General features: G+C 35.0%; 1 protein-coding gene across 3 annotated transcripts; it reads left to right on the plus strand.

Moving 5' to 3' along the window:
- Positions 1 to 3033: 3033 nt before the first annotated feature.
- Positions 3034 to 13773, plus strand: LOC107625201 (ABC transporter G family member 24). Of its 3 annotated transcripts, none has more exons than XR_001617117.3 (14): positions 3034 to 3624; positions 4587 to 4663; positions 4968 to 5240; positions 5592 to 5655; positions 5750 to 5896; positions 6537 to 6571; positions 6683 to 6756; positions 7267 to 8189; positions 8363 to 8659; positions 9637 to 10125; positions 10366 to 10510; positions 11876 to 12165; positions 12283 to 12416; positions 13445 to 13773. XR_001617117.3 is itself a non-coding variant. In XM_016327779.3 (14 exons), exons 1-14 carry the CDS (start codon positions 3407 to 3409, stop codon positions 13599 to 13601), a joined length of 3327 nt encoding a protein of 1108 aa, XP_016183265.1. In that variant the 5' UTR covers positions 3034 to 3406; the 3' UTR covers positions 13602 to 13773. The 3 variants fall into 3 exon arrangements, 1 of the variants encoding a protein (XP_016183265.1); XR_015905247.1 differs by having other exon boundaries at positions 5750 to 5854; XM_016327779.3 differs by having other exon boundaries at positions 10366 to 10514.
- The last annotated feature ends 1859 nt before the right edge of the window (positions 13774 to 15632 follow it).

Here is a 15632-nt window from a genome sequence, read left to right on the forward strand (position 1 = left end):
TTAATAGGAGACTATTGAGTTGGAATACTCAAGTGTTGATTTTAATTGGAAGTTGTTGGCTAATTCTTTATTCACTAATGCTAATCCTTCCATAGGAGAAGACTAGGACTTATGAATCAGAGTTAACTCAATTACTTGACTTTCCTTTATTCGGTAAGGGTTAACTAAGTAAAAACAACAACCTCTTACTATTACACTTGGAAAAATTCAATAAGGATAGAACTTCCAATTAATCTTCTCCCGGTCAAGGCTTTTTAATTTGATTATATAAACTCTTTGTTAATTTTCATTGCTCTGATTTACAATTATTTATTTTTCTGTTCTCTAACTCTTAAAATTTCTCGGGAAATTTTTGACCCATAAAATAGCACTCTTTTTGTCAACTCCTTGAGAAAAGACCTGGAAATTCTACTTCCAGTATTTTATTCGTAGTTTGTGACAACTCTTTCTAAATTGATAAGCGGAATTTTAGTCGGTTAAGAAATGTACTTGCAACTCTATTTTCACTATAAATTCTTAATCGGCAATTTTCTGCCCGTCACACCTCTATTTGGGGATTCTAGCAAAGCTGAATCACAATCCGAAAGGGTTCACCCAATTAAGTATCTGTGGCATTAATGTATCCGGTGGTAATACTAGAAAACAAAGTGCTTAGGGTCACGGCCAAGACTCTAAAAAGCTGTGTTCAAGAATAAAAAAGAACTAAACTAGGAGAGTCAATAATATCATCTGGATTCTAAGTTTCCAAAGAGACCAGCACTTCTAAGTTTCAATGGATAGTGAGATGCCAAAACTATTCAGAAGCAAAAAGCTACTAAGTCTCGCTCATCTAATTGAAACTGAGCTTCATTGGAAACTCTGAGATTTATTATATCTTAATCTTCTTTTTATCCTACTTTGTTTTTTGTTGTTTAGGGACAAGTAACAGTTTATGTTTGGTGTTCTGATGAGCGGATATTTTATACGCTTTTTTCATCATTTTCATATAGTTTTTAGTATGTTTTGTTTAAGTTTTCATAGGTTTTAGTGCAAAATTCACATTTTTAGATTTTACTTTGAGTTTATCTATTTTTATAAAATTTTAGGTATTTTCTGGCTGAAATTGAGGAGCTGGAGCAAAAGTCCGATTCAAAGACAGAGAAAGTACTACAGATGCTGTCCGGATCTGACCTCCTTGCACTCGAAAGAGCTTTTTTGGAGCTACAGATATCCAAATGGAGCTTTCTCAACGGCTATGGAAAGGTAACTTTCAGAACTTTCCAGAAATGTATAATAGTCCATACTTTGCTTCAGAATTGAAGGCTCAAAACTGGCGTCCAACGCCAGCCTCCTACCCTATTCTAGCGTCCAGCGACCACATGGAGGAGACCAGCGTCCAAACACCCATAAAGGACCCCCTAGCACATGGACCTCAAACAAGCTCAGTCCAAACACTCACCAAGTGGGCTCCGGAAGTGGATTTTAGCACTAAAAGACTGTTTTACCCTTTTTATGTAATCCTTAGTCAGTAGATTAGTATACATAGAACAAGGATCACCCTTGTTCAGGACCTTCTGACCTTTTGACACTTTACACGTTTATGATTGTATTTTTTATCAGTATGAGTTTCTAAACCTCCTACGTTGAGGGGAGGAGCCCTACTGAGTTTTATGGATTAATAAAAGTATTACTGTTTCTCTTCAATCGGTGTTTGATTCTCTATTCTAAGATGTATCTTCGTTCTTCATTCTAAGATCGCGTGCCTGACAACCACCCGTGTTCTTCTTGGGTTCGTGTGACTACGTAACTGGAAAGTATTGAACCACTATCTTGATTATACATCTCTTAGACGGCTAATTCACGACTTCGTTGGGGACTTCTCGAAACATCAGTTCAGTCGAGGTATGGGGAGATTAGAGTCTCTGTGGTAGAGGCTAGAACCCAAAGGCGCAACATTCTCTGATCCGGAAGATTTGACCTTATTTGTGGCGTTTTGAGTAGGATCATTAAGGAGAATGGACTGTAGGAGCTTCACCCTGAATCAGAATAGATCCACACTAACCCTGGGGTTCATATTTGGAGGAGCATTGGCGACCTCTCAACCGGCGTTGATTACATACAGCCTGCCATAGAAGAAATCATTCACAGTTGAAGAAGACAATAAGACCATAGTTAATCCAGAAGGACAAAGCATCTCCAAGCCTTAACCATCTTCTTATCATTGCAAACATATCAACCTAGTTAAGTTCTCTTTATTTTCTTTTATGCATTAAACAAAATACCTACTTCTCCTATTCACCTGACTAAGATCTACAAGATAATCATAGCTTGCTTCAAACCACAATTCTCATGGGATTGACCCTGACTCGCTCAGGTATTACTTGGACGACCCAGTGCACTTGCTGGTTCAGTTGTACGAAATGTGAGAATTCGTGCCACCACGCACCCACACCATTCCTGTACTTTTGCACTTCTGTTCCGGCTTTGCGACCTGACCCAGTTACCATTCGAAGGAGAGCAAACCGAGCTTCCAGATGCGGTGCTTCGACCACCCGTCATGGTGCCTCAACTAATAGCGACGAATGACAAATCTTTAACAAGGAGAAGGGCAACAACAAGAACATAAAGAGGAATAAAAAGACAAGAGGGAGGAAGAGGAGGTTGAAAAAGAATCTAACTCAGATAAATAATAAGATAATTAAGGTTTCAAAGACTAAATTGAGTACAAATATAACTTTTGCCATGTCAGCTAGCTATTGCAGTGTCTAATGTGGCAAGGAGAGTGCCATTTCAACACTCCATTTACTTAATCATCGTTGGAAAGAGTCGAGAAATCACATTGATGTCCGGATCTAAATTTAGAAGATCAATATAGATAATTTTAAATTTTGAAGATCAAAATAGGTAATGACATAAAATGTCAGAGACCAAAAGGAAGATTTAGTCTTAATTTACTCGTAGGTGTTTATAGGCGTAAATTTAATATTTATTTTATTTATTAAAAAAAACTTTTTATTGATCATAGATCAAGACATTCTCAAGTCTCGACTAGACGACTAGTGGCAAGAGTTGTGTCCGAAGTCAGAACCGAAGACTGCGTGATTTGATATATTTTATCTGCTGCATTGGGGAGATGGTCTACTTGCCCCAAGTTGGACGCGGTCCGGGTCTCCCATCCTCGCAAGTCCCACTCACAAATCACCATCTTCCAATTTCCACATGCGCCAGCCTGCAGTACTAACGTTTAAAGCAGCTTCTTGGAATTTCAAAACACTCCCCCTGTTCTCCTTCCAAATGGCTCCTAATCTCAACCATCATTGACTCATTGACTCCATCCACCGAATAGAAATAAGGCCCCCCCGGGCGTTCTCCACATTTCCAATTCCCAAACGCCTGTTCGGTCCCATTCTTTTCACATTCCAACAATATGCCCAGCTGGAGCACCAAGGATTTGTTAGTGGTTCTTGCTTTGGCAGTTACGGCCTCGAGCTTATTGAATGGGGTGAAGTGCCAGCAAATGAGTGACCTTGACAACCCTGCTGTTCTCTCTGTTTTGACACAGCTTGTTTACAGCCAAGTCTCCAACGTCACCTCTTTCCTCAGTCACGAAATTAGCAACCGCTCCAGTTTCTGCGTCGAAGATCTGTTAGTTTATTTGTACTCAATTTTGGTTTTAGAATAATTGTTTTAGTAAGGGAACACTTTTTTATGCTCAAAAGAAGCTTAAGTTTGTAGTTTCGTTAACTTCCATGACTAGTTTTAAACACTGCATTAAATTTTGAAAACTGAAATTATTTTTGGAGTTTGTTTAAAGCAATTAATGATGCATGTGCATTTGTTTCCTTCGTTTTATTCCCCTTCTAATTTAATCCTGTTTAATCAGTGTCAGCGAAACAGTTTCATTTCACCTCAAACTGAATTTGCTTTATTGGCGCAATCATAAATCAATGAATTTGTGTTGTATACAAATAGCATCCAAATACATCAATTTATAATTGTATTGGAAAAGTCATGACTCTTTTTTATGGTTAAAAGAAGCTTGAAGTTTATAGTTTCATGAAGTTTCATTTTACTGAATATTACTAGTGTTGATGAGAAACTGCAGTTGATGTTAATTGTTAAAGCAACTTATTTGAATCAGTTCTTAGTTTTAACTTTTAAGCATTGTGCTTCAAATTTTCAATTGAGATCATTTTTTAAGTTTATTTAAAGAAATTAATGATGCGTGTGTATTTATTTTATTTCTTTTCTCTTCCAATTTAATCCTGTTTTGACTGCTTATGTTAGTGCCCTTAAATGAGCTTGCGCAATTGTCTGAGTAGTTAACTTCTTCTATTATTATGGCATTGGTTAAAGAATCAAATGAGGAAAGTTTATCCTTGAATAGTAAGGCACTGGTTGAAATGCCACTGTTGAAATTAAAGATTTTTAAAACTATTATGTGATCTGATTCATTGAATGGTTACACTATCTGATAACACAAGCTGGCTTGCTGTTGGTGATGTGCATTTATTACTTGAAATTATAAATCTTTTTCTTAGCCAACGGCACCTTATAAAATCATTTAGAAACTTATTTTGATATTAAGCTCGATTTTCTTATTCTAGGAATGCTGATTGGAATAATGCATTTAACTTTTCATCTGACTTGGGCTTCTTGACTTCTTGCATTCAAAAGACGAAAGGTAAGAATACTAACATCATATATTGTGATAAGAATTAGACAAAAAGAAATGGCACAGGTTTTATCCAGCAGAATATAAACATGTTGGTTTGGAAAATCTGGATGTTTTCATCTTCATTGTGCTAGATGTTATGAATCTACATACCATCTATTAATGCTGACTATTTCTATTCTGTTCATACCAATATTGTGCCTTTTCAACTATCATTCCATTCAATAATTTTCTGTTATTTACCGGAAATCTGTTTTACTTCTAATATGACTCTTAATGCTTTTGGATTCTGGTGGTTTTGATGTATTAACAGGGGACATAAAGCAACGCATATGTAATGAAGCCGAAATAAAGTTTTACTCAAATAGTTTATTGGATAGATCTAATGGTATTAACTATTTGAAGCCTAACAAGAACTGCAATTTAACCTCATGGGTATCTGGTTGTGAGCCAGGATGGGCCTGTAGTGCTCCCTCGACCGAGCAGGCTGAACTCCAAAATTCACAGGATATGCCTTCAAGAACTACTGACTGTGAACCATGTTGTGAAGGTTTCTTTTGCCCTCATGGTATCACATGCATGATACGTAAGTACATCAAGAACGTCTGAGATGGTTTTTTCGTCACTGATTTAAATAGCTTAGTGTAGTTTTCCTTTGATTTAAACAGCTTAGTGCAAGCTCAGTTGACTCATGTAGACCAGTCGACCTCGTCTAGAAAATTTGTTGTTGTTTTTCATATGTTTCTGGATATAGATGTGATGTTATTCTAGACAAGAAGGTAGTATATTTCGCTCGGTGGTTATTTCAGCAATACGTTGGAAGGTTGAAACATAAGGAAAATCCGTGTAATGGTGATATTTGTTGCCAATTTTGATGCTAAAAGATATCTCTAATGCTTTTATCTTTTCATGGTATTTGAAATATTTGTTCTGGAAGCTTGCCCTCTTGGATCCTATTGTCCTCTTGCAAAACTCAATAACACAACTGGTGTATGTGAACCGTGAGTTCTAATTTTCAAATCTCTCTCTTTTTATTTATAGAATAATCGCTTGCATGCTTTATTTATAAACTAATCCTTTGACACTTTTTTGAAGATATCGTTATCAATTGCCTCCAATGCGGCCAAACCATACCTGTGGAGGTGCAAATATTTGGGCTGATGTTGATAGCGGTAGTGAGACATTCTGTCCAGCAGGATGGTATTGCCCAACAACTACAAAACGTATTCCTTGCAGTAGTGGGTATTACTTTATTCATTGGTTTACTCCTTATCAACTGCTAATATATAATGAAATAGCATTTTATAGTAGCATTTTAATGTCCATACCTTTTTTTAATTATTATTTGTGTTTTTATTTATTTATTTTTGTGATGAAAGAAGAATAGCATTAAGACGGGAAAATGGATGATACAAGGAGCAGAGGAAAATAGATCCTCCCACAAAAAGAAAAAATAGAACAAAACATTAGTGAAGTGATGCTTATGATCTCTCAACATGTCCGAGAAGGAAAGTCCTCAAAAGAGATCATGAGCTTTACATCGTACAGAGTTGAAATGCCTAAATGTATCCCATAAAACTTGTTTATCTGAAAACCTATCATTAAGTTGCATTAATTGTGCTATGCCATGTACTCCAACGAGTGGCATATACTGCATAATGGTACAAAGGTTTTGCCTCTTTTCTGCTACCACAACCCTTGTGAACCTAGTCAATAAAAACTGATCCAAGGATGTGGGGCACAACCAAGATTCATGGAAGACACCAAACAAAGTATTCCCCAAAGAATCAGTTATTGAATCCTATAAAAACAGATATAATAATACTTATGTCTTCAAAATTTGTTACTCTAATACTTTTAATGTTCTCTCTTGGAATTTCAGGCATTACTGTAGGATGGGTTCTATATCTCAGACAAGTAAGATCGCATGAATTGTGAATTATTATAGCAACAAACTGGTGTCATTATTTTCCTCAACTGTTTCTGACCCATGCTGAGACATATTACCATTTACTGATTCTCTTGTAGGATGCTTCAAGTTGACTTCATGTAAATCGAAAGCTGAGACCCAAAACATGGGTGTGTACGGAATTATGCTCATTGTAACTTTCTATACCTTAACCTGATTATGGATTAGTAATAATAGTGCCTATTCATATATTTATTTAGGTTCCCTTTTTATTTGGACATCATGATGATTTTTGTTTTGATGACTTGGGGCCTACTTGGTGCTTTTAGAAGTTTGTTTGCTTTCTAATATTCCTCTTCCTTGCTGTTTTGTTTCCCTTTTTCTTCTCAGTTATATGTTATATGTTCAATATTTGATCTTTCATTCAGTTCCAATTGTTTGCAATTGTTCAATGAGGAATTTGTACCTATAAGCCATATCTTGTAACAAAAGTAGCCATATTGGATATATGCTCAGCAAAAAATTAAGAAATGAAAACAGATAAGATATTTTATGGTCCTTTTTATTTCTTAATTTTCTTTATCTACATAGGTGATATGGTTGATGCTTAACACCATGTCACATTTAGAAACATAGAAGTTATAATCTGTGATACAGACCATGATCATAGAAGTTAGTTAACACTCTTCAACTACTAATGCAGGCTGCTTTGAGTACATTGCTGATTATCATTTACAGCTGTTCTGATCAAGTTCTCAGTACTAGGGAAAGGAGAATGGCGAAGTCCAGAGAAGCAGCAGCTAGATCTGTAAGGAAGACTTCAAATGCACGACAAAGATGGAAAACTGCAAAAGATGTTGCTAAAAAGAGTGCAAGTGGACTACAAGCTCAACTATCACGAACATTTTCGCGTAAGAAGGACGTAGCAGATCCAGAAAAAGTTAAAATATTGGGTCAAGCAACTTCAGAAACTGATATAGAATTGCTTTCACATTCACACCCTATTACTCCAAACATTGCTTCCAGCTCATCAGCTGTTCAAAAAGAAAAGGCTAAAGAATCCATTGATACGATGCAGATGATGCATGAAATTGAAAATGACGATAACCTTCACTTAGAAACTAAAACTAGAGATAAAAGTGTCCAAGGCAAAGCTTCTAAGGAAAAGCAACCTGAAACTCATAGCCAGATTTTTAAGTATGCATATGCTCAATTGGAGAAGGAGAAGGCACAGCAACAAGAAAACAAGAATCTTACTTTCTCAGGAGTAGTTAACATGGCTACCAAAGGTGAACCAAGGAAACGGCTGTTAATGGAAATTTCTTTCAAAGATCTAACTCTCATTTTGAAGGTGCAAAACAAACTTATATTGAGATGTGTAACGGGGAAAATTAAACCTGGGCGCATTACTGCTGTCATGGGTCCATCAGGGGCCGGTAAGACAACATTTCTTTCAGCAGTAGCTGGAAAAGCATTTGGATGCAAGATGACTGGTTCAGTTCTTATAAATGGAAAGACTGAATCAATCCACTCCTATAAGAAAATTATTGGTTTTGTGCCACAAGATGACATAGTTCATGGAAATCTGACAGTAGAAGAGAATTTATGGTTCAGTGCACAGTGCAGGTAAATAACATGGAATCTGACAGATTTTTGCAAACCATATAATTTTTCCCTTGTCTAAATGTAACCTCAGTTCCCTTTCTCTTGTTATAGCATTTGTGCCTATATCGTTTCTGTGATAGCTCTTATATGTTTGAATATCTGGTTAAGAAATGAATTTGTTGTTCTGTTAATAGGCTATCTGCTGACTTGCCGAAAGCAGACAAAGTTCTGGTTGTAGAAAGAGTTATTGAATTCTTGGGCCTTCAATCTGTGCGGAATTCTTTGGTTGGAACTGTAGAAAAACGAGGGATTTCCGGTGGCCAAAGGAAGCGTGTAAATGTTGGACTGGAAATGGTCATGGAACCTTCACTTTTATTGTTAGATGAACCCACATCTGGTTTGGACAGTGCATCATGTCAGCTACTTCTTAGAGCATTAAGACGGGAAGCTCTTCAAGGAGTGAACATATGCATGGTGGTTCACCAACCAAGGTGACTTTTAATTTCATGATTGTTTCATTTTGTTAAAATCTGATAGGCTGCATAAACCTTTTGACACTGAGAACCTTTTGATTAATAATAAAAAGCAAGACAAATAAGAAGGGTCCCCCTGTAAATGATTTGAATTAAAGATATATTGAATTCAAGCAGCAGCTGCACGAAGAAAATAAACCAACTGAGCAACCTCTCAATATTATAACTTGTCGACAGTGAATGAAATCGATCATATTATTTAGCATATCGAAAGGTTTCTATGTTTCTTTGCTCTTTAGCTTTTATGTTATATTTCTTTAATATTCTGTCACAGAATAAAGTGCGATAAGTTTTGTTTATATGTTGTAAGTGTTGAAAGTTAGCATGTAGTTGGTTGTTAGTAGCTTAGCTTTTATGAATGTAGTTGATAGTTAGTATTTTAGAATTTATGCTAGTAGTTGATAGATATCTATATGTGCACCTCTCTTTGGATGAAATGAAAATGCAATGAGTTCTTTCTCCTATTTACCCTACATTAACCGTAAGTAATCTCCCATTTAGCCACCAATCCATTAGCTTCCAACATATGTTATTGTTTGGTCACTTTGGTGGGGAAGGCTATGAGGATACGAAAAGAATAAGGGAACTAGTATGGGATCACCAAGTGTCTTGAATGGCTGGGTTATCCCATTTTATTTTGGAGTTTTATTTATTTATTTGAGAATCCTATTACTTATATATATTTACAAGACCTTACTGATCTGATTTCACTTTGATAGCACAAGAGCGGATATTTACATTTCCTTTATCTATTGATTGTGTTTATCATCTAGTTTCTGTTGTCCTTCTAGCGTTGTTGATCGCTGCATGTGCACTCCAAATAAGAAACCATTTTGAAGACTGATCTTTTTTATACCCCATGCTTTTAGTTTGAACTTGTTAAAAACAATATAACTCTCCCTTTGTTTAATTGATGACTGATCTTTTCGCTGTAGCTATGCATTGTTCAATATGTTTGATGAGTTGATACTTCTGGCGAAAGGAGGTCTTACTGTGTATCATGGACCTGTCAAGAAAGTTGAAGAATACTTTCTAGGACTTGGGATCTGTATTCCGGAGCGGATCAATCCTCCTGATTACTTTATCGACATTTTGGAGGGCATAGTAGAACCTGGTGGAAGCTCGGGAGTCAGTTATAAAGACCTGCCAGTTAGATGGATGCTTCATAAGGGATACCCAGTACCTCTTGATATGCAGAAGAATGCAGTGAAATTTGGTAACTTAACTCCAAATCCAGCTAAAGAAACTGATCCCAATGGCTCTGGACATGACGAAAGAAGCTTTGCCGGAGAACTATTGCATGATGTTAGACACGTCGTTGAATTGGAGGGGGAGAAGATACTATTCAACTTTTTGAAATCCCAGGATTTATCTAACCGGAAAACTCCTGGGATATTCAAGCAATACAAGTACTTCCTTATACGGTAAACCATGCAATGACTTCAGTATTTTTGTTCACTTTGATGTCTAAAACTTCAATGCCTTGTTGAAAATTTCCATAATATGGATTAGTTTCTCCCAGAAGCATCACAATTTCTAGTTCTGAATGCTGATTGGACAACACAGCATATAAATATTTAATGACGAGCATGTCTATTAGATTTTGTGTCTACATATTGCTTTGTTATCTGTTTGTTACCTTACTCATGCCAATGTTATTTTAGGATTGTGAAGCAGCGACTAAGGGAGTCTAAAATCCAAGCTATAGATTATCTAATATTATTACTTGCTGGAGCTTGCTTAGGAGCGCTGAGTAGAGGAAATGATCAGAAGTTTGGTGGAGATGGATACATCTATACAGTGATTTGTGTATGTAAGTTAACTTCTTATAGTTAGTTTAATGTGCAAATGATCAACATGGTCCCTCAAATTTCACTCGTTAGTCAAATTGGTCCTCCTAATTTTACTCAAATCAAATTAGTTCTCCAAATTTTCCAACGTCAATCATGTTTGTTTCTACCTAATTTCAGTTCACACTCCGTTGTTTCACTCACTTGTGGGAGGTGAATCCACAGAAAAATGTTGATAAATTGTGATAGTTATACTTTCCTGTTAGTAGGGATTTGAAACCGCTACAACCTGGAAAGAAAAAAACACCGCCGGTGAGCAAAAATAACAGAGTATGGACACAAAACTGGGTAGGGATGAGCATGATTGACGTTGAAAATTTGAGGATTTAATAAAAATCGGGAAGACCAATTTGAATAATGGGTGAAATTTGATATACTACTCTGACCTTTTATTATTAATTTAGTAGGTCCCTCATGTTATGTTGTTAACTAGTCGGGAGTTGTGTTAGCATGTATATTGCCATATATGACATGTTAAACTCAATGGGGGATAATAAATATATAGGATACAGCATATTAGGACAAGGTCTGATGGAAAATTAATCTCATATTTATTAGAATTAACAAAATAAGTTTGAGTAATTTAAGGAATGGATTTTAAACTATGCACAATTGAAGAATTCACATCTTATGATTTGATAATATACTTCTGAGTGTAAGTATTCTCTTATCAAAATAAGCGTCACTTGTACTTTTTATGTTCATTGAAAAATTAGTGAATCTTGACAAAAAGATTGCCAAATACATTATTTTTTCAATGAATCTAAAAGGTAAAAGAGATACTTATTTTGAGAAGGAGGAAGTAAAAAACTAGTTTCTCAAAAATAAGTATCAATCCAATTTTATTTTTCCTCTTTATATCTAAATAATCTGTATTGTTGTTTGCTGCAATCAAAATATGACTGCAAGCTAAGATCGTTACCTTATATAACACCCAAAAAATGTGCGTTTTAGATAGAGAAATGTGAAATGATATTAATTGCATTGGTAACATCCAATATGAAAATAAGTATCATATACTTGACTTGTAGGTTTGTATTTTTCACTCACCTTGATTTCCATCAGACGTAAGTAAACACGTGTAATCAAACAAGGTTTAAGACTTTTAAGCGATTATAACCTAACTTCTGTTTTGTGTTTGTCCCCCATTCATGTCTTATGATTGTTGCCTTATTGGTTTGATCCATGGGGCATAACATGAGTATTAATATGATTTTCATTCTAGAATAGAAAATAAATTTAATAGTATTTAAAACAGTTCAGCTTAATTCAAATGGTCAGTGCTTCTATTTCGCTCATTGTTGTTGTTCATTCCTAATTTCAGCTCTTTTATGTAAAATTTCGGCCTTGAGATCATTTTCTCTGGATAAATTGCACTACTGGAGGGAGAGGGATTCTGGGATGAGCAGCTTGGCTTACTTTCTTTCTAGAGATACAATGGATCATTTTAATACTCTGGTTAAGCCTGTGGTGTACCTCTCTATGTTCTATTTCTTCACCTATCCAAGATCAACTTTTGCGGATAATTACATTGTGCTGCTCTGTCTAGTATACTGTGTGACTGGAATAGCATATACATTGGCAATAGTATTCAAACCTGGCGCGGCACAGCTAGTAAGTATCACTGCATTAGATTTAGATTTATAATATAAAACTTTTATCAACAAACTGAAAACATTTGCTCATCATTATTTTGCCCCATCCGGTCCAACATGTGATTGTTTGTTGCAGTGGTCAGTGCTTCTTCCAGTTGTTTTAACCCTTGTTGCAACACAAGCTAAAGACAGTAAATTTTTGAAGGTTCTAGCAAATTTATGCTACCCTAAGTGGGCTTTAGAAGCATTCGTAATCGCAAATGCTGAAAGGTATGTTATGGTTAATAATGGTTGTTGATTAGACTACATATGTGCTTGTTTAATACATCCAAAAGCAACTCATGAATTGCCTGGATATAGAGAGAAGCCAGCTAGAGCCTGCATCTCCATGTCTCCCTTGATATTGTGCAAACTAATCAAGTTTTACGGCCGTGTACTTTCTCAAACTTAAATTCGCATTGCGTGGCCTAAATGCAGTGAAAAATAAAAGAATAAAAAAGTAAAAACTGTAGTAGCTAAGAAATTTCTCTTTGGGTTAATAGTAACTTTAGTCCCTATAGATACAGCAATGAGTTATTTTGTTCCTTGTAAGTTTTGATAGGACGGTAGTCAGTAAACGAGTCAAATTAGTTTCTTGAGTAATTTGACTCACAGGACTATGTTGACCTATCGAAATCTATACAGACCAAAATAACTTACACATGAACCTGCATTGACCAAAGTGAGCATCATCCTTTTTCTTCTTGAGTAAATAGTCATTTTGCACCCGAAAGATTACAATTTTGACAAAATAGATCTCAAAATATGCAAATGATATAACGAACCCCAAAAGATGTGTTCTACTTGACAAAAATGAACCAAATCTGTATAAGTATGTAAGTAAATGGACTAAACATTTGTTCAGTTTGAGCATATATTTAGGGGATCATTTTGTCATTTACATCTTTTAAGGTTTATTTTGTCAAAAGCGTAATTTTTTACGGGTCAAAATGGTTATGCTCTCTTCTTTCTTTCTTTCCTTCCTCTTGTTTTATTTGATTTAATTTTTGATAAAAGAACTTTAGTAACATGAAGAGGAACAATGCAAACTCACAGGAGGAGTACAGATCCACTTTGCAAAAATAACTATTAGAAAAAATTAAATATAAGTAAAGCATTTTAAAGGTACTGATCAAGATAGCTTTGTTTCCAAGAACTGAAAATGATAAGGCAATTTATATGTGATATTTGAAAAATTAAAAGAAAATATAACATGAAGGAACACCACAAGGTACTGATCAATAATGCATAAAATGCAGGTACCATGGAGTGTGGATCATAAGTCGTTGTGGTTCACTAAAGAGAAGTGACTATAATATTCATGATTGGAGTTTGTGTGTTTCCATCCTAATTCTTATGGGTGTAACCGCTCGGGCAATAGCTTTATTCTCTATGCTTACCTTTCAAAAGAAGTGAGGTCAACATTATAGCTGCCACAGTTCTGTCGTTGACCAGTTGTTAGATACATTCACTAGAGTTAATCTACGGGGGAATAATTCCCTATTAAATTATGGCAATTTACTGTTAATATTATTGTTCATAATTTGTGTTTGATAGAATATGCTCTTAAGGATTTTTTTTTTCTTTCTTTAGTTGTTTCTACTTTCTTTATAACGGCTTGAGAATATGAGTGTTGAAATAGTTTAGTACAAACATTTTAAAATGGATCACACTTACAAAAATAGTAATTAGGCATTACTATTCTATAATTCATAAACTCTAATTGATATAAAATAGTATTTTCATGATATATATACATATACCAAAATAAACCACTAAAAATTAACTACTATATATTTTTGTATAAATATATGTATAGTTTAACTCATTTTTAATGTATATTTTTTATTTTAATGTATATTCTCTATTGATATCTGATTTAATTATCCTTCTAATATATATATATATATATATATATATATAAACACTCACATTTTGTTGTTAAATTATCAAATCTAATTAAGTTGGTCAAATAATATATAATCTCGTAATGCGCACTTTTTTCAAGTAATATCATTTTGACACTTGACACTAATAGAAAAATAATTAAGTAGAATTCACCAAAATAATATTCACTCGGAAACATTTTTTTTTAATATATATTGGAAGTATACCCTCTTCAATTTAAATAAAACTTTTTATGAGATCACCATAAATCTAGAAATTAAATTTTGACAAACTCACAAATAAAACCACCAAAAAATCTATCATCAAATTCATAATTTGCACTGATGAAATCTAAGGGTAGCAAACAACCTATAGTTAACTCACTAAAAAATACAGAATAGATTAAACATTTGGGACCGCAAAAAAATGCATGTTTAACGCGCACCATTTTATCTGCGGGCTTTGCCGGAATTGAGACGGGCAAGGTCGGTGGTTGCACACCTATAGTTTTTCGTTGAACTATAGAATACACAAGGACTCAGCACAATGCCTCATTCCCTAATTCATTTAAAAAAATAAGAGAAAGTACAGGGTCAACTATAGTATAAGCTAACTCAGTCAACTCCTCTTAATCTTAATTTTAAAATTCAAAAAATCATTTTTGCGCTCTCTATATCTGCCTTGTACAACTTTAAGCTACAAACTACTCCTTATATGCACTCTTGTACTCTCTCTCTCTCTCTCCTACAATACCTTCGACGTCTGCCTTCTCCCGCGTCATCGAGCCGCTGTCGTGTCTCCATTGTGTCACCTTCGTTGTGCTAATCGGCTCCCGCTTTGACCACTACTGCTCCCTCTCTTGCGTCACGCAGCCCAACCGACCACCGCGACTCCCTCCTCACGTCGCGCAGCGTCGCATCTCCCTCTGTCACGACGTGCAGAGCCTCCCTCCTCCACTCCTCCTCCTCCTTCTTTTGTTTGATTTTGGAGTTTTTTTTTTCTAAATTTTGAATGTTTCTTTTTCTTATGTTTTGGATGTTTTATTAGTTTTTGGATGATTTTTTTAATAGTTTAGATGTTCTTTTCTTAATTTTTGGATTTTTTTTTAATATTTTTAGATGTCTTGTTTTATTAGATTTTGGAATTTTAAAAATAATTTTGGATATTGATCCGTCACCTTATAACTCGGTCTTTATTGTGCATTATGAGTTATAACTCGGCGTTAATTATCATTTATTCTTTACTTGTAACCGACACCTTCATTACCGACTTAATGACCATCATTTCAATCTTAATGATCAAACGGTCATAACATGAATATCATTCATCAATTCTATGCCTATAAAAGGAACCTTCTATATCTAATCTCAAGAGGCAACATGATAAGTTCTATATCATGTCTTACATTCTATATTCATAGAATTATTACACACAACACATGATAACTTCTATTTCATGTCTTACATTCTATATTCATAGAATTATTCTTATACCTCTTAAACACTTACTGACTTGAGCGTCGGAGTGTCTTTTGCAGGTACCCACCCCTTGTTCTCTCCT

This window comes from Arachis ipaensis, chromosome B2 (assembly GCF_059453495.1).
Source record: "Arachis ipaensis isolate K30076 ecotype BB chromosome B2, ASM5945349v1, whole genome shotgun sequence".
Taxonomy (NCBI): Eukaryota; Viridiplantae; Streptophyta; class Magnoliopsida; order Fabales; family Fabaceae; genus Arachis; species Arachis ipaensis.

Coding starts and splice junctions, on each gene's coding strand:
- LOC107625201 (XM_016327779.3), top strand. CDS start 3,407: ATGCCCAGCTGGAGCACCAAGGATTTGTTAGTGGTTCTTGCTTTGGCA. Junction 3,625..4,586: donor AGTTTCTGCGTCGAAGATCT/GTTAGTTTATTT, acceptor TTCTTATTCTAG/GAATGCTGATTGGAATAATG. Junction 6,757..7,266: donor TGTACGGAATTATGCTCATT/GTAACTTTCTAT, acceptor CTACTAATGCAG/GCTGCTTTGAGTACATTGCT.